Below are 19,244 nucleotides of genomic sequence, written 5' to 3' on the forward strand. Positions count from 1 at the left end.
ATGTCTTCATGTATAAGAAGTCAATCCTAAGTCATAATAGAATAGTCTTGCATATTTCTCAAAACAAGTCCTGATTTATTTATTTACATAGTTTGCATCTCACCCAATTCAACAAACTCTGAGTGGCTCACATAAAATTGTATTCCTAAATTTGTACTTTTAAAAGGGATTTGGCATCATCATCGAACACTAGAAATGTCTAAAGATTGGGCCCATAATGTACAAGAAGGAAAAAAAAGGAAAAACTGCAAAAACAGCACAGACCCTCCTTGTACCTGAAAATTCAATTATATCTATGTATTCTTTTCTTTTTTAAACTACTAAGTTTTCTACATAATTACTTGTTAAAGACATTTAACAGTTACAATGAAACAGCTTAGATAAAAAGCAGAGTAAAACCACTAACAATATGTAACAAAGGAAAAGTAAATTTAAAAAAATATCAAGGATAAAATAGTGCAAAGATTAAGAAGCACAAAAACAATTGTTAGAAGACTGAGAAATTGTCTTTACCTAGTGCTGTCAAAAAAACCCCAAGCAACAACAGCTTGGTGGATTTTCATATAGAATTGTGCCATAAGCCATTCATTCAGTTTATTAACTCAGACTGACAATCTTACACTCTGTCATCATGGAGAGAGGTATTATCTTAGATGAGAGTTTTTCATTTTCATTCCAAGCAAGACTGGAATTTTTAAAATTGTGTATTTGTTGTATTTTACAGTTGTGTATCTCTTTGACAGAAGTGGTATCTAGGAATAAAAAAAGATATCTGGATCATTGGAAACAAATAGGGATCCGTTGAATATTTTTTGTGTCCCAATAGGTAGGCCCACCTTTTACACGTCATTGATAGGAGCTAGTCATGTCTGTTTAGCTTTCATTCCACTGCTTCATCATCAATCACTCTAAGCCAGTGTCTGTTGAAATATTTGTTGAGTCTCTGCTGTTTTTTTTTGGGGGGGGGCGGTTTCTCCAGTAGATGGCACTGGATTACCAAGTTTCATGGTGTCTCCTTCATAGACAGAAAACCTATCTGAATAATGGGTGAGTCTAGCAGGGGAAGAGGTTGAGAGACAATGGAGACAATGTATTTGAAGGTATCTGTACTTGTAAAGACCTTTACAATTTGACAGTGATAGGAACAAAAAAAGAAAAAGAAAAGGTTTTGAATCTGAAGGACAACAGAGAGATCCTGTATAATTTTGGAAATACAAAAAAAACAGAGCACAATGATCCAGTACTGACATCTGGGCTGAATAATTGACAGCTGGTATGTTAAACAAGCTTTGCTTCTTAACTCTTTGTTTTCTTGCTTTGACTCACCCAGAAGGATTCCTCCAGCTGCTGATCATCCAATTTCCACCACACCATCACCAATGCTTTTGGGCTTCTCTACATCCAATACATCCCCAAATTACAATTCCTCCCTGGTTTGCAGCCTTCCCCACAATACCCTGGGCAGGACCTCTGTATCCTGGGCAACTTCAGTGACCATGACATCCAGGGACAGCTGTCATCACCATGGTGTGAACTATGCAGTTGGTTCGCCCCATGCTGCAGCTGCCTGTAGCCAGTCAGACTGCATGGGTGGAAGCCAATCCATCACCTCCCCACTCCCAGCCAATACCCCATCACCATCGTTCAGCAAGTTGCCTTTGAACAAGGCCAGCAAGTCCTCCAAAGCCAAGGAGATGGCTGGCAATGTGGAGCCAGAAGCCTTAGCTCGGAAGCGCAAGCAATCTTCCAGTGCCCCTGCTAGCCCACCATACAAACAAACTTGTTTCCTAGATCTGGGCAAGAACAAGGCAGCTGGCTGCCAGGTGTCCCATCCATCTGCCAAGGCTAAGACATCTGGGGTGGCTTCCTCCAACCTTTCCCTGAATGGGACAGTCTCTTCAGGGACCAGAATCAAGAGGGTCAACCATCTGGATTGCAGGGCACCTAGCCACATGCCAGTCAAATCCTCATCACTGGAGAACCAGGGCTCCTCACTGAATGGTCCAAAAACAATGTTGACCAACTGCATCTCTGATGAAGAGGCTAAGAGACGCAAGAATTCAGCCACCTACTGTAGGCCAGTGAAGACCAAGCACTCACCCTCACCCATGCCTTCTTGTTCCTCCTCTGATTTGGGTGGCTCAGTCAGAAGGAAGAAGCCAGTTGTCTCCTTTGAGGAGAAGCAGAACACAATGAAGGTAAGTTCCTGTTTTGGGCATCATAAGAGTATGGTTGAATTTCCTTCCACCTTTGAAGAACTGTACTGGCTTTCTTTTTGCCTTCATCAACTTTATGTTGCAAAGTCTGCATTCTGCCATTACAAGGCTGACTACTTCATAAGTGTAAACTGGTATAACATGTCAAAACAAATACAATCAATATTAAAGTAGGTAGCATCACGTACATTCCATTCAGTTTCTGCTATAGTGCTGTTTGAAGTATTCGGATGTATCTTCTTAGGTGTGTTTGCAATTGTTACATGTTTGAAAAATAATGCAGCAAAACTGAACAACGATGAATAGTCACCATTTCAAGCTTGTATTTTTTATTAGTATAGTAAGCTTTATTTAGTGGATTAGCCAAATGAACCATGAAATGATCAACTGATGAGGTCAATTTTTTGAGAAATAAGGACGTGGTGGGTAAATTTGTATTTATTTTTATTTTCGCATGGTAAGAATAGGATTTTTAATCAATGTTCTTTTTTGGTTATCTAACACTGAAGTGTTTTTAAAATTTCTGTACCACTCAATAGCAAATATTTCTGAACATTTTTTTAAAATTTAAAAAGGAATTCAGCAACGTTGATAGATTAAGTCAATTTACAATCACTGAAAAGTCAAATGATCACGGGAACTAATTTTATTGCTGGGGAAATCTATTTCTTATCAAAGCCTCGGGAGGGCTGTTTATTTTGAATAATAAGTGCTGGGGAAGGCCGTTGTAGTAGCTACTATTCGGAATACTAGCTTTCAAGCCACATGAAACTGTGTTTTATTTCTGCACAATCTGGAAGGACAGAAGATAGAAACATAATGGCTGAAATCACAAATCATGCTAAGTTTTAGTGTACTTTAGTTCTGGTTCAACCATAGTTATCTGTAAACCACAGTTTATGGCTTAGCATCATGTATTCAATAACGATGGTTAAAACAAACCTGCGCTTAATGTGATGCACGAATCTAGCATTCCCACCTTTCTTATTCTGCTCTTTTAGTTTTATGCATGCTTTAGCATGTGCTAAAGTTCCAGTCCTGTTTCTTAACAGGATTGCTTGACCATAAGAGCTGTACAAGAAGCAGCAATTCACAAATGCAGTTTTTCCATCATATGAGATAGGAAAGCAGCTTCACCTGCTGAATGTTCTTCTGTTAAGTTGCTGTCGTCCCGGGGGATGGGATGGGGACAAACTGGCAGCTAAGAGCTCTTTGAAGGGACAGGACATATTTAAGTAGGAACTTACAGTAAATATATTGGAATAATCAGATTCTGATCAAGAAGACCAGGTTATGCAATTCCCTGGAAACATAATTGAAGAAAGGAGATTGCACAAAACATTAGAAATGGACCTTTAATTTACAGACTGTATTTGTGTCTCGTGTGGCGCAGAGTGGTAGGTGGCAGTATTGCAACCAAAACTCTCCCCACAACCTGAGTTCGATTCCAGCGGAAGCTGGATCCTCGGGTAGCCGGCTCAGGTCGACTCAGCCTTCCATCCTTCCGAGGTCGGTAAAATGAGTACCCAGCTTGCTGGGGAAGGTGACAATTTTGGGGAAGGCAATGGCAAACCACCCTGCTATAGTCTGCCAAGAAAACGTCACGAAAGCGGCATCCCCCCAAAGGGTCAGACATGACTTGGTGCTTGCACAGGGGACCTTTCGCCTTTCATTTGTGTCTCCAGTATAATTCATATCTCATAAGAACTTGCTGAAGTCAAGCCTCTGAACACACTGATAGATGTTTGTGCAATGCTGCAAATTAGTTAAATTTATCTTAAAATGAGCTGAGTGGAATGGGGAATGAAACCCCAGCTAATGATCAGCACCCCATTTGATGTTTCTGTTCTGCCAGGCACACCTCTCTTTTCTGCAACTCAAACTAAAAGTTTCCTTTTGGGAGAAAGGGAGCTGAGAATTCAAGACATCCAAATTCAGACTAGTATTGGAAGTTTTATGGCAGGGTGTGAGCAAAACTGTGCTTGGTTCTCCCAATATGAACAAAAAATAGTTTCTGCTTCTAAAACTTTTGACAAAAGGCCAACAGTTTGTAGGTATCTTGAAATTAAAACTGGCAATAATACTTAGATTAATCTTACCTTCAGGTAACTGATTTGAGGATATGCTGGTATTGACTTTAAAAGTATGAAGGATCTGCACATTCTCTATTGTCAGAATCAGAAATTTGAGGGTCCTTTGAAGGTCATCTAATCCAACCCTCTGCTTGGTACCCACCAGCCAGAGTTCTCAGCTGCTGAATTATATACGTATTTATTAAATGTTAATTCAATTTAGTTGATTTTATTATGGTCACTGACCAGATATTTATTAAATGTATTACACCACCACTGCAGTTATATTGCGTTATGTTGAAACAGTGCCCAGCTACCAACTCAGAAAGAGGTAGAGTTTCTTTCTGCCTTGGATTAGTTTATTTCATTTGTCATGGAAATATGAACTAAATCCAGTAGAGATTTCATTTTAAAACGCTGTTCCTGAAACATGAGACTGCAGTTGCTGTGATAGCTCCTGATGTTCTGTGAGTGGGATTCCAGCCACTAGTGACTTGGAGGTACAGTATATATCAGTCAGAGGCACAGGTCCCCAGGCTCCCTCTGGATTACTGGATTACAGTTAAACACATATACATACTGTACACTCAGAATTTCGTATATACTCAACATTTCCTCCCCATTCAGTTTGAAGTCCACCTTGGTTAAGCAAGTGGGCACGAAAAATGTATTGTACCACTATGTGATTTCATCTTTTAAATGTCTTTGCAGCCACATGGGAGAAGCTATGTGGAAATAGCTGATTGCTTGCTGGAGGATGATATGAGCCTCTGTTTTTGTGTCACCTTGGATTACTGTGAACCCCTAATTATGGACAGCAAGGGAGCAATTCCTTACTATACTATAGTCCAATTTATGCACTTGCTGCAGAGAGGTGATTGGGGAGCATGTTACCTGCAGTTGTGTTTATTTGAAACCTGATCCAACTTTTTTCAGTTAGAGATGATCTTTAGATGATGCTCTGCCAACATATACGAAGTCCATTTCACTTTCATGAAAGGTTATTAATTAATAAAGATAGATGTATGTCCTTTTGTCATTTCAGAGAGGCACTGGCTACACACTAGCTATGATAGGCACTTTTTTCTGTAACTGGTATGACATGAACTGCCATATTCTGCATTGACACTGTCTTCTTTCTTCTCTTTACAGTCAAAAGCGCATTAACAGCAAGTGCCTGCATTCTGCAGAAGGAGCCAACTGTCTAAGAACTCTGTCCCTGGGTCCAATTCGAAGCCTCTTTGCTTTTTATAACTTTATAGTATTTTTTTAGAGAAAAAAATCCTCTAAAATACCTGAAGACTGCTATTGTTCTTTTTTGGTGTTGTGGTGGTTTTGCTTACAGAAATAAATAAATAACAAAGTGGAAGGGATGGGGAAGAGAGACAAAAATTGGATCAAAGGACACTGACAAAAATGCAGTATCCCTTTCACAACTCCTGTATACAATTCCAGAAAGGGTGGCAGAAGCAGTGGCCCCATACAAAAATTAGGATTACAGGCTTTGGCAGGGGATGCTAATATTTTGGCATCTTCCTGGGTGTGTCAGTGGTTATTAATACAGCTTGGCAGATGATAATGCTATTGGCAAATGCCCATTTTCTTGCTTTGTTTACCTCTGCAGTGGTTCCTGTGCTAGACGATTGTCACTCAGGCTGAACCTTAATCATCCTTTCCTCTCTCTGCTTCTAACTGTACCTTGACCAAGCCCTTTTCTCTCTCTGCCTCTAAGTGCTACTTGCTTTTAAAGCAGAGACAGAAGCCACGTTTCTCTATAGCATATACAGGATTGATATATCAGTGCAGTAATGACTGAAAGCACCATTTTCATCCCTATTCTTGGTTTGAAAATATAAAGGTATTTTAGATGAGAAAAAAAGGCAGTGTTGCTCTGCTCCTTCTCTAATGTTAAAAGGCTACTGGTTCATAGTCTTGAAGATGAAAAGGAAAAAGCGGGGTGGGGAGCTGGGATGAGAGTGCATACTGCAAGTAATTCAGGCAGTAGGCACAGAAAGATTTTATTCCCCACCAAGTACATAAATACACAAGGATTGTTTTTATGCAGATTAAACCAGATGTTTGCTTTAGTGGAGTTTTTCCATGGCACTTAACTTACAATTCTGTTCATCATCCCATCTTTGTACTCCAGGTTTCCCCATCTAGGTTCCCTTCAGGCCTGTTGAACTTTAGCAATAAATTAAGCCAACATTGCTGGCTCCAGATTATGGAAGTTGCAGTTTGGCACATTTCGAAGGAGGCTGGTTTGAAAAATCTGGAGGATTCAGTGCCTCTGGCTGCCTCTAGAATAATGCACATTACCTGGCAAAGGAGAATCAAATGGAAATACGATTTTGTGAGAAAGACCAGTGAATTAAAATATGCATATGGCCTCAAATGCTTTCGCTTAGCAACAAGCAGGCTGGGGCAAAACATTACAGGGATTCACCTATGACAGTGGCCTTTGCTCAACAGTAAGAGATTTTCACTGGAAGTCTAATTCTTGAGCTGCAGACAACCTGCATAAGAATTTGGGGAATAAATTTAATGTCATATTGAATAATCAGGGGTTTTCTCCTGAGAAATCCTGGGTAAAGAAACATTGCTTTGGTGCTTGAAGTTTTAGACACCTTGAAGGCGGCTTAAATGCCAGCAAAGGTCTCCGCCTGAGAAATTAGGCAACTGGCATTAGTAGAGACAGATGGGTGAAGAGAAATGCTAAATTCCAGTGGCAAGAAATACCTGATTTTTTTAGAAGTTGTGAAGGGTAGGAGATAGTGGTGGAAATGTGACTTCAGGCAGAACCAGGAAACATTGAGTATACATACTTGAACATAAAATGCAGTTGAACATAGAAATGGCCATTTAACTGGTAATGTTTTGGCTTCTGCCTCGTTTCACTGAATTTCTGAGTAAAAAGCTGGATAAGCCTCACTTGACCATTTGTAATGGCAGAACTGATCTGTTGAGAGAACACCCCCTGCTCCACTGTTTCTCTAGTTAGGCACAGAAAAGTGACCTGGTGTTTTCAAAACGGGGAAGATACAGATGGCTGCTTTCCATGTGGCTTTATCCACAACATGGGAGTTGAGAGAAGAGGAAGAAAAGATACATATATCCCAATTGGTGTGTTTTATTTTTAAATAAAAATGGCTGTAGGCAGCAAGAAAAATGTAGATACACATCTGGAGGTAGCCAGGGCACTTTTTGCTTATACACTGGAAAATTATGAAACTGACATTTAGAATGATCCGGTAAGAAAACTCCTAAATAATTCCAATTCTCCTTGGAACTTGCAACCTCTTCCCTGAAAGGTGTGATTTGAAGAGAGGAGGCATTGTGGATATTCAAGAGGGAGTGACCTTACCCTAACTCCAAGCCATGGTTGGCTGGGTTCACAGGATGTCATTGCACTAAACTATAGATCATGGTTTATGATTTGACAGACACATCGCCCTCCTCAGTGTATGATTTTAGAGAGTGGGTGTAACCCAAACCAACTCACCATATTTTAGCCTGACGTGCCATGGAACGCCAGAATACTGATCTGAGTAAAGCATGCCTAACTACGGGCAAGTGGGTCCTGAGGACGTATCCTGTGGACGGCGGCGGGCATTAGATTCAGATTCCCTCGCTTGATTCTCGATCATTTCTCTACACGCGCTAGAGTGTAGATTACTCGGGCCTGGTGATTTCCAATCAAACCACCTGAATCCCTAAAAAGAAGGCAGGAAGCTTTGTTGGCTGTCTCGTAAGAAGGGAATGGGAGTGGGACCGAACGACATCTGTCCGCCAGCGTCTCCCAGATTTCCCTGCCCGGGAAGACCTCCTAGCCTTTTCTCCCGGGCTACGCCCCCTCCCAACAGGTGCTTGTGCGTTGCAGCCGCCTGCAAACCACACCCAGCGCTTCCCTTCCCAGAATAAACGCCGGAGGAGGCGGCGGGGAGGACGTCTTCGTAATGTCGGACGCCCCCGCCGAGCGCCGTGCGTTTGTTTGGCTGCGGCGCGGCTGCAGGGCCCTGGCCCACCTAGCGGCTTTGGGGATGACTGCTTTTCTGCTGCTGCTCTCCAGGCCTGGCACTAGTGAGTGGCACCTCTCCTTCCGGTTGCTCCCAGCACCAGGGTGGGTCCCGCTGGGGACTCTTTCCTGGAAACGGCAGATATTCCTCCTTTCCCCAAAAGGAATCGGCTGCGTGAGGCTCTTCTTCTCTCGCGCCTCTGGGTTGTCCCGGAGTAGCCTCTCCATTCTTTGGTCGCTCTTGGGGACAGTTGGTTCACGATATGACAGCGGGAGAGCCCGCTAGTATCGTGGCTGAATGACTTGGCCTCAACTTTTATTTATTCAGACGTGCTTCAAGGAGTTTAAGAATTGTGTGAAGCAGCAAATGTCAGGCTGGCAGATAGCGTCAGATTGGTGGGACAAACCAGAAATCAGAAAAAAATGTCGTCCCTAAAGTAGTGGGGGCGAATTATACGGTAAGCGAGAGAGTTATTAGGGTGATGGATGAGCATTTGTTAGCTAAGAAGCTTAACAATGGAGAAAACCTGTGAAAATCTGTCTACACCGCAGCCGAAGCGAGAGGCTTCTTTGTGAACATCGCTGCGTGTTCATGATTTTCTTTCTTCTCCAGGTGCTGGTTTTGGTTTTTAGTTCATCTATTTTTGCTTTATGCTTTGGTGAGAAAGAATGGAATGAATTAAACTACAGTGTATAAAAATAGCTGATAAGCATAGAGAGAATTCTCCATAGCTTAGCTTATGGAATTTTGCTTCTCTTGCCCCACCCTGCATGTAGATGGTAAAAGAAGCCTTTTTAAACATTTATAAGATATTGGTATTTTAATACAAAGAGAAATGGCAATTAAGCAGTCTTGGGGATATGTTCCTCTGCACCTGTCCAAGTGAGTAAAAAAGATGATATCCAACTACACAGTTACACATAGTAGACTTTCTTTAGGGGGAAAAGAGTGTTTAAAATGTACTTCCATTTTTCCCTATGTTAATTACCTGGAAGTACAGAATAGTGTTTTTTCAAGTACAGGTAATACTGATGCTGTGCAGTGTCTTGCTCTCTGAACTAGGGAAACAAAGAATGACATCTTGGACTACTTCAAAAGTTATAACTTCCTGGGTGAAAAGCTGTAGGTAAAGTACAAGCTATGTTGATTTGCCCATGTGATATACCATGTGTCTTTTATGGCATGCCAGATACAAGAGTTAAGAAACCAAGTGTAGATCCTGAATGAATGATGTACGCAGGAATTATGTATAAGCTGACTTATAAGGCAATATAATACTTGTTCCCTCATGGCCAACTCATTGTAGGTGGTACTACTTAGTCAACTTTGGCTGATTCTGGAAAGTGGGGTTGGATGACTGTCAGGATATCCAAGGGCTGTAGGTTAGACTGGAAAGGGACGGAAGTTCCAAAAGGTAGCAATCATAAACCATTTCTATACTATTGCCAAGAAAATAAACATGGACCTATCCGTGTAAGTTAGCAGGTGCCCAGTTCCATCACAGCAACATGGTAGCTTCTACTTAAAAAAAATATGGCTATCCTTGGTTTCAAAAGCAAATTAAGGGAGGTTTTATACAGAAACAGATGAGCAGCACTTAATTTGTGTTGAGAGTGTTTCGGCCATTATAAAATCAAACCTTGGAACCTAATAAACTTGGTTTAAGCATATTCAGTTAATCCTATTTTGTTTCTGCCTAAAATTAGGTAATCAAACAGGGTTTATGTTTTTAGGTGTACCGGGGCAGGCTCTGCTCATAATTTTGCATAGTATGCACTCTAAATCTGTTTCATTATCTGCAGTTCCATAGAGATTACAATTTTTATGATGTATGATGTTCTTAGCCTCTTCCAGTCTAGAATGGTGTTTATCTGTTGTTACAACTGCTGGAAAGATCTCTTATTTTAAAACATGGCAGTTCTATAGTATATAACGGATGTTTCTTATTTCAGAATCCAACACGTCAGTGAATTTCATAGAACAGACACTACAGCTCTGTAGTTGCTGGATTGTTTTTTATGTGTATGAAAGCTTTCTTATATTTGTAATAACCAGGCATGATTCAGCCAGAGTTGAGCACTTTTAAGTGGGAGAGACTTCTGTTAGGTTTAACACGGTTAATATACTTACAACAAATCAACAGAGCTAGTGTGCTCAGTGTATTTCAGAGCCTGCTTAAGATTGGGAGGGGAGGCGGGAGGCGGGAGGCGGCAGCAGAATATTTCTTTTTGTGAGATCCCATTAAAATCAGTAGCCCCGTAAATGAGAAGGTGGGGGAAACTCCGAATACTAGCTTAGGATTTTGAGATTCTAATTTTGTTGAATGAAAAATACTGATTCTTTTGATTATTTCAAATACTGAACCATATTGTGGCGAAGCTCAGTTGTTTCTGTGGCTCTGTACAAAGCTCTATCATGCAGTCTATGGATTTCTGCTGAAGTTTAGTTTCTCATGGAGTATTCCTGTGTGTACTGATACACAATATACAGTACAAAAGAACTAACTGAAGCCTGCTCCTGAGATTTGGCCAACAGTTGATTGAGTTGGTACACTGTTTTTGTTGAGAAAAAGGTACAGTATTTCAATATGCAGAATTCTCCCTTAAACTTTCTAACCTTCCTTCTAGACTTATTCTACTGATTCTGTTCTCCTAAATCTGATTTTTGTTAAAGTGATGATCATAGATAGCGCTATGTGTTGTAGAGTGATCCATATAACAATACTACGTAGCCCTAAATCTCTTTTTCTAGCTATCAGACTCATGGGCCTCTCCAATGGTTGCTGCAACTTAATGTTGACAATTTGATTACCAAAAATTGACATGGTACTACCCTACCATTTTAAGAGTGGAAACACAGTAGTGTGAGCCTTGAAATATACTTAATACAGTTCAGGTTTTATACTTAATACAGCTCCCCCTCCCCATTACAGAAGAAAAAAAATCCCGGACTGAACGAGATGTGTGATCTAACCCAGACAGACTCCTTTGGTTCATCATCCCACTCTTTGCAATCTTATCCTTCCCCCTTCAGCCACTGGGTACCAAAAAGTTGCTGAGCACTGTTATGTAGCCTAGAAATTTTAGTAGGCTTGGAACAGTTGCTCCAAAACTTTTAGAAAAAATCTGAGAAATCACTGTGCCATAGAAAACCCACTGAAGATTAAACATGCCCAGCGGCTCTGGAATGTGTTCATTGGAAGTCGGGAAACCAGGGCAGGTGTTCAATGGAATGCCTCCAGTCATGAACCTAGGGATTCTATTTGCGCTGCAATTTTTTGGCTTCTAGTATGTCTTTTCAGATGGTAGAGGATTTGGCACAGAGCTGTGGTTCCTTACCCTCCCCCCAACTCCCTGCACAAATTGAAAATATATTCTATGGTTATGTGAGAGGCATTTCTGTGAAGGTAACACCAGAAGATCCTTTCAATTTCTGGAATTCTTAGCTCTACTAAAAAAAACACCCAAACCCTGTAGTTGCTGTGAGACACTATCTTTTGTGATCTGTCACAAGGCAGTAGGTCATAGATGATGTTTCAATGAGAGATAGATTGGCTTAAAAATCCTAAGAGAGCACCGGTTTGGTGTAGTGGTAAGGCACCAGACTAGAAACTGGGAGACCGTGAGTTCTAGTCCCGTCTTAGGTACAAACCCAGCTGGGTGACCTTGGGCCAGTCACTCTCAGCCCTAGGAAGGAGGCAATGGCAAACCACTTCTGGAAAATGTCTTAAATCAACTTGACAAGGAGAGGGGACTTTGAGATCTGCACATTTTTGTGGGCGTATTCCCATATTCTGCTTGCTCTGGCATGAAGATACCTAACCAAGCATGCGTTAAGAACATTGAATGCCCAACAACAACAACCTGCCCCCTGGCCATTGTGAAAGCAGCCTCCACCCATCATTCCTTGTTCCATGTCAAAAGCTGTGCTTATTGACTTTTGCCAGCACAAATTGGGCTGAGCAGTGAATCATTTTGAAGTAAGGTTTGGGGCCTGTCCTGTCTAGTTGACCACTAATGCCCAATGCAGGAATACATGCCCTAATATCCCAGGCCACTGATTTTTAAAGCCATTCACTGGCAGCGAGAAATCTGTGCTATCCAAGTCTGCCCAAAAAAATCTCTTACACTTCAATTGCCCACCTGTACATTACAGGAATGGGAAGAAAAGAAGGGGAAGTAAATTTGGGGGTTGCCAGAAGAGCTACTTTCTCTACTGTACTTTCCTTCTCACAGGTGAAGCCTGCTGAATAGGTGTCAATAGCTCCCTTCCCCAGGTTTTGGCTCAGTACCAAATATGTTTGGTACTCTTCAGGCTGAAGCCTCATGTGGCAGCTGTACCATGGGAGGGAACTAAGGCCTTTGTAGTACAGCTTCAAAAGCTGGGGCAGCCATTCTGGATATGTTTCCAGAGGGCTTCAGGAAGACCCCTAGAGATGTGCATAAATGTAATGGGCTGTAAGAGTGACCTTGAGGAACTGGAGGAAGAGCCACAACCAAGACAACAGACAAAAGAAAAGCAGAAATGTAATTTGAGAAAGCATCTCAGGCTTGACCCTCCCTAGTTCTCTTGCGGATAAAAGGAGGGAGTGTTGCTTATTGGCTTTGTCAGGCTGAGATGAGCAGGGCCTTTCTTCTATACCAGTGTTTCTCACCCCTGGCAACTTTAAGGTGGGTGGGCTTCAGCTCCCAGAATTCCCCAGCCAGCATATTGGCTGGGGAATTCTGGGAGCTGAAGCCCATTCATCTTAAAGTTGCCAAGGGTGAGAAACACTATGCTGTACCATAGACAGCCATTTTATTGTTACCATCCTAAAGAGCTGTGCTGGAGAGCTGTCAGAACCATGCAGTAGCTCTAGATGCCTCAATCAATAGTACTGTAAGGGCATTAATTCTGACTGTTACTAGTTTAGCACAAGGGTGAAATAGTGGAATGAGGATGTTCCCATGTTAAATGCAAAATGCCTTGGCCACCCCTTGCTCTTTTCTTGTGCTGTGCTTTGGCCATGTTCTTTCATATTCCTTGGTTATAGACAACAGTGTGTGGCACTTTGGCCTGGTTGGCCCAAGAACAAAAGGATGATGATGGGCAACTGGGCAGCACTTGCTTGGATTCACACATCTGATGGGGCAGTTTTAGAACAGCAAAATATGAGGCCTGGGAATTGTGGTAACCAATAGTACTTGCAGGTTTGCACACCTGGAAAAGTGTTCCAGATGTGCCACTTTTACATCAGCATGTACAAAATAAGGGTTGGGTTTGCAAATTATTGTCAGAACCAGTTGTTGCCTAATTTAGGTAACTCCCCTGGCTACCATAGAACTGGGTGTTATGGGGGTCAAGAATGAATCTAGAGCTGACATGCACATAATCCTACTGCTCAATATGTCCTATTCCTGATGCAGTGCCTTGACTGGCAGATGTTTTTGCCAACAGCTATTGACGTGCAAAAGAGGGGGGATCGCAAAGCTGGAAGATTGAACTAATTGCTTTGCATACTGTGCTCTCTGCATGCAAAATCAGGAGAGCCCATTTGGGAGACGCAATAGAGGCAGGATAGGGATTGGCAATGAGGGTAGAACATTTCTTGATAGCTTTCTGTTGTCTAAAGGATGGGTGAATAGCATTTGAACTTAGTAGTAGGAAAAGACTGTGTGAAGACTTAAATAAAATTTAGAGAACTTGAAAACATTGTGGGAAAACATTAAAAGTGCAATTAAGTTGAAATCTAAAAATAGTCATTTCTTCTCCTGACAAAGGAATCCTATTCTTTCTCCTGTTTCAGGGGAACAGTGTCAGATGCTGTTGGTTGTATGCAGGTGTTGAACATGAGGCTGTATATATTAAAGGCTGCTACATCTAAACTTATTTGTATGAAAAAGAACATAAGGAATTGAGAGCTAACAACTCCATGCTATGTGAAGTATGGTTTCATTTTTAGCTCTCTAATGCTCCAAATTCTATTTCCTTTAAAAATAAATACATAAATGAAACATTTGTGGAGCAAATCTTGAAAATGTTTTAGATAGAGTTTGCTAAAAGGCTAAAAAAAAAAGGAATATTTAGATGGGAATGGATTCTCTTTTTAGAGCGTGGAAATGCTGTATTATGCTTGGACCCTCTGATTCTCCCCAAGCTTTCTTAGATCTTGCGGTGTAGCCTACCATCTTCTCTGTCCTTGCCAAAATGTTTGAAATGCTGCAAGACAATATGGTAAATGTTATAATTGGAACAAGTTACAGTACATGTCCTGAAATCAGAGAGCATATAGTTATGGTTACACAGAGAGCATTCTGAGAAAGCCAGAGAAATCAGGTGGAGAATTGTAACTAAACCATAGCATTTTTCCTCGCATCGTTGTAGCGCTGGTGACTATGTTAGCTGTGTATGCATGGGCTGTCATCCAGAGCCCTCCATAACTAAGATACGAAGGTGTTCCTCACTTGTTTAACTGCAGCCACAAGTTTATCATACACTTGTTCTTTTATTTAAATGATCTATATATCTGCCCTACTTAGCACGTGACTCAGGGTGGCAAGCATCATCAATACTAATAATGAATCATAACCAGATAACAAAACAAAGTATAAAAATATAATCAGAAACAGCAACATACAAACACATAAGATCAGACTTCCTCTGTTATGGTTTGCTGGCGTCATATTGGCTGGTGAAGTCAGGTTTATTTTTAGATTGCTTAGCCAAAGCTGAATAGTGTTCCCTTTTTTCTCTTCCTTCCAGGTTTATTTTCTTGGCATCCAGTGTTCATGTCAATTGCAGTAAGTTGTTCTCTCCTTATTCAATATATCCCAGGACTGTTGTTCATTTTTGCTAGGCTTTACTTATGAGAAATTGAGCATCAACGCTCAGGCTGCGTACGGGTTGCCTTTTAGAGAAGCAGAAGGTCCTTTTGTCCTTCTTTTGCTGATGACAGTACACATCCAACACGTACACCTCTCTAGATGTGTGAGTTTTCACTGTGCCAGTATCCCAGGCACCTGTTGAATAATACTTGTATCATCCAACAAGGACAGCATGGTCATAGCTGGCGTGGTTTGCCTGAAGGATCTTAAAACATTTTCTGTCCTACAAAGACTGAGCATTTAACTGCTGAAGCAGAATGGTGATTGTGGCTTGTTTTTTTTAAAGAAAACTGTGCCATTTCTTTTTGTGACTTCAGATCCTTTCTCTTTAAAATTCAGCATTTTAAATTATGTATGTCCTCCCCCTAGATTACCTCCCTGCCCCAATAACTTTGTACAGTGGTAGTAGATAGCATTAGCATTTATAAATGGAGAAGTCTGAGAGTTACCAGTCAAAAGATCTTCTGTAGTAGGAAACTCTTGGGAAAATGGTTTCTACAGCCCAACTCTTTGCTGTTAAGGCCACCAGTTTATTAAATGTATGGGGTGATAGTGTTGACTCTAATTAGTTAAAATTAAATCAAATATACAGTAGTTGATAGTACTATCTATTTTTTTCTCCTGGCTCTTGCCCAGCACCCCTTTCAAAGCCCAAATGTTACCTTTGAAGCCCAAAATGCATTGCATATCTGACTGAGGCCCAAACTGCAGATCACCCAGAGGGGGAGTGTAAGAGAAAGGGAAGGTGATGTTCCACTTTCTCCTGCTTCTGCTTGCATGCTAGGAGGGCTGGTAAACAGGCAGTGACAACATAGAACAACAGAGAAGGAATCCTGCAAGGTCAAGAATGGTTCCGTTCCCTCCAACTGTTTTCAGCAGATGCTCATTAACACCACAATCCCAAAACTTAAGTCAGTTTACTGAGCACCACCCCCAGTCTAACCAAAAGTTGGTCAGTGCCCAGCTAGGTAGAAGCACTTGCCTGCCCTTAAGCAGGGACAGACCTGGTTAGTGCTTGGATAGGAGATGACCAGGTAGTCGCACTGTAGACTAAGTTAGGAAGTTAAAAAAAAAAATCAGGAAAAAAGGCAATAGCAAAACATTGCACATAGGCACCCAGAAATCTACATAGGCATGTCTATGAAATCACCAGGAGTTGAGCTTGACTTGAAGGAGACTCACCCTTATTCTACATCCAAGTAGTATTTTTTTTCCCATGTCACTTCAGACCAATTAAAGGTTTAACTACTTTTCCATTATAGTGCAACCCCCTCCCCCCCTTTACTGCACATTGAAAACATGCACCAAGGAAGATTAGGCTGAACCTGACATGGCCATTATGTATGTGTGGGGAGTGTACTAGAAGTTGAACCATTGCTGTTAGCTGTCCCAAAGACTGCAGATAGAATAAAAGGTGTAGGGTTGAAAAAATCATTTAAAACAAAAAAACCCAACAACCTTACAGTCTAAATGGTACAGTTCAGGAAAAACCTTTTTTCCCAAGGTTTTGACTTTGCTTGTTACTGTTAAGTAGGAGCAGCTGCCTTGTTGCTAATGGGTTCCTCTGTTCTCAGTTCTGCCTCTGTCTGACGGAAGCCATCCTGATCTTTGCTGCAGAGGGTTCCCTCTTCTTCTGCTCCTACAAAGTAAAAGTACTGCTGCATTGGACTGCACAAATGCTGGCCCTTGTGGCTGCCACCTTGGGCTTGGCCTTCATTATCTCCAGCAAGAATCGAAGTGAGCTCCCGCACTTCATCTCCTGGCACAGCATCCTGGGTCTCCTGACATTTTTGGCCACCTGTGGGCAAGTCCTGTGTGGACTGTGCCTCCTCTTTCCACAGGCTCTAAGGATTTCGTTGATGGCTCAGCTCCGGAGGTGCCACACTGTGTGTGGACTGATAGTTTACTTGCTGACCACTTTCACTGTAGCGCTGGGCATTTGCTCTGACTGGTTTCAGGCCCAGATCAAAGGTGTGGCTTGGTATTTCTGCTTGGGACTGATCTTTTGTCCAGCCCTGATGATTGTGAACCAGATTCCTAGAACTTGTTTGTCAAAGAAGAGACAGTATGTTTGAGATGTGATCTCAGTAGGACCCCCAGGAATCAACATTTCAGTGCTATCATTTGTGTGTTCTCTCTTTACTATGATTTTTATTACATTCATATTTGATTTCCTATGCGTTCTGCTTCTTTTGTTTTATAGCTGTGTTGGGTATGGATGTGCTGGAGGGAATGATAGGAGTTACAAATCAGCAGAGGACCCAGGCAAGGGATTATTCTCCTAGCGCACACCAATGAATGTATCCAGTTGTCCTGGAAATGTTACCATTCTTCTTTTTAACTCAGTGACCAGGTTAACACAGATGCTTAACTGGTCCTCGTGCTTGAATCTATAGTCGTTTTCTGTCGAGAAGCACAGGGTTGCCAAAATTGCCAATTTGCTATCTTCTTGAATAATAGTAAAGAAGCACTGGAGCTTACAGTATTTATTACTCTCAGTCATACAAGCCCTTCAATAAGTAGGCCAGGGACCAATCTGAACTAGTTATTTTTCCCCTCAGCCCCACTATGTAGGCTTATTTGCTTATTGAATGACACATCCCAGTCTATTATGCTGAAGATGTGCCATTTTTTCCAGACTTCTTCTAGGACACTGCATCTGTTAACTCTGGTTTCTATCCACCTAAATTCTGTAGTGGTGGAATCTGGTGGAATTGTAATATTACTGGGAGTGTCTTCAAAGCTGCTATAGGATATGTCGTGCAACATTATTTACCACCATCAATGTCCTTCCCCTAAAAAGTTAAAATATTTTGGCCAGGAAATATATGGTTGGTTCTTCTTTGAGGTTGGGGAAATCAGCCTGATTTTCAACTGTGTAGCCCCACAAATCTTATTTTTAAAAGTATGCATGACTACACCTGGTTCCTTTAAAAAAGAAAAAGAGAGAAGCTGAAGTGGCTCACAGCCTTCTGCCTCTTCAGTTACAGAACTACGCTTGTACCATCTCCTCCAGCTACAAACACAAAGGGTACATGGCCTTTTAAATTCCTTTGGCAATTACAATATTAATTAATAAGTAACTATGGGGCAATGATTACATGTGGGGGGGGGGAGAATTCCAGCACAGCAGTGCCTCAGAAACAAAGAGGGCTGCAATATGCAATTTACTCTGTATCCATCCTCAAGCTGGAAATGTTTTCATATTTATATTTTACATGTCTAAGCTGCTCAATTCCAACAACTGTATGGCTTAACATTTAAAACAGTAAAAGAAAAAATCAGAACAAAACCCCAAAAGATTGCACCATCTGGAGGAGAACAACAGCCAATGCCTTCTCCTATCCACAGAGATAAAAGCAGACAAAACGGCCCCCAATCCCCTAACCCAAGGCCTGTTTCCATGGGAATCATGGAAGTGGGGGAATGCTATTTCAGAGGAGGGTGCTGCACAGAGAAGGCCCATCTCCTGGGCTATATGACATTGCTTAATTGATGGGACCAGGAAGAGACCCAATCCTGCCAAATCTTACAGGATGGGTGGAAGCAATGGGAGACATGCCCCCTTAAATAAAACCCTGTGCCATGTAGGGCTTTAAAGGTGAAAACCAGCACATTGAATTGCACCCAGAAGCCTACTGGTAACCAATGAAGCTCACAGAATCTGGAGGTTGCATGGCTCGGCTCACAGTCATTGTTTGTTTTGAACGGCTTTCAAGGTTTCCCCTTGTAGAGGGCATTGCAGTTGTCCAACCACAAGGAGACTAAGGCAATTAGAAAAGTCTCTTGATTCAAGAAAATATGCAACTGGCATACAAAGTGAACCTGTGCAAAGGCCCTCCTGGCCAAGCTACCATTTATTTTTCAAGCAGGGGTTGTGAGTCCAGGAGGATACCCAGCTTGCACACTAGACCTGAACAGAGTAGTACAGGGTAACCCAGTCTGAACTTGTTCTTCCCCATCCAGACCTTCACAACCTCTAGGCACTGTGACATGACTTCAACATTGGGGACAAGATGTATGGGTGAATATCATTAGCATACTGATGATGATACCTCACCCCAAACTGATGGGAGT

The 19,244-nt window shown here is 41.7% G+C and overlaps 2 protein-coding genes across 6 annotated transcripts in view; both read left to right on the forward strand.

Moving 5' to 3' along the window:
- ATXN7L2 (ataxin 7 like 2) overlaps positions 1 to 5,588 on the forward strand; it is a 28,116-nt gene extending 22,528 nt beyond the window's left edge. For 2 of the 3 annotated variants that reach the window (XM_063297710.1, XM_063297712.1), the window contains 2 exons: positions 1,331 to 2,198; positions 5,441 to 5,588. In XM_063297710.1, coding sequence (XP_063153780.1) covers positions 1,331 to 2,198; positions 5,441 to 5,455 — 883 coding nt within the window. In that variant the 3' untranslated portion in view covers positions 5,456 to 5,588. The remainder of the gene's footprint in view (positions 1 to 1,330; positions 2,199 to 5,440) is intronic. The other variant, XM_063297711.1, reaches the window with a different exon arrangement.
- A 2,622-nt stretch (positions 5,589 to 8,210) lies between these two features.
- Positions 8,211 to 17,346, forward strand: LOC134493288 (probable transmembrane reductase CYB561D1). Of its 3 annotated transcripts, none has more exons than XM_063297713.1 (3): positions 8,211 to 8,368; positions 15,046 to 15,083; positions 16,742 to 17,346. In XM_063297713.1, exons 1-3 carry the CDS (start codon positions 8,245 to 8,247, stop codon positions 17,240 to 17,242), a joined length of 663 nt encoding a protein of 220 aa, XP_063153783.1. In that variant the 5' UTR covers positions 8,211 to 8,244; the 3' UTR covers positions 17,243 to 17,346. The 3 variants fall into 3 exon arrangements, with proteins under 3 accessions (XP_063153783.1, XP_063153784.1, XP_063153785.1); XM_063297714.1 differs by having other exon boundaries at positions 8,319 to 8,408; XM_063297715.1 differs by lacking the exon at positions 8,211 to 8,368 and adding an exon at positions 8,419 to 8,761.
- Positions 17,347 to 19,244: the final 1,898 nt, after the last annotated feature.

Source organism: Candoia aspera, chromosome 3 (assembly GCF_035149785.1).
Source record: "Candoia aspera isolate rCanAsp1 chromosome 3, rCanAsp1.hap2, whole genome shotgun sequence".
Classification (NCBI taxonomy): Eukaryota; Metazoa; Chordata; class Lepidosauria; order Squamata; family Boidae; genus Candoia; species Candoia aspera.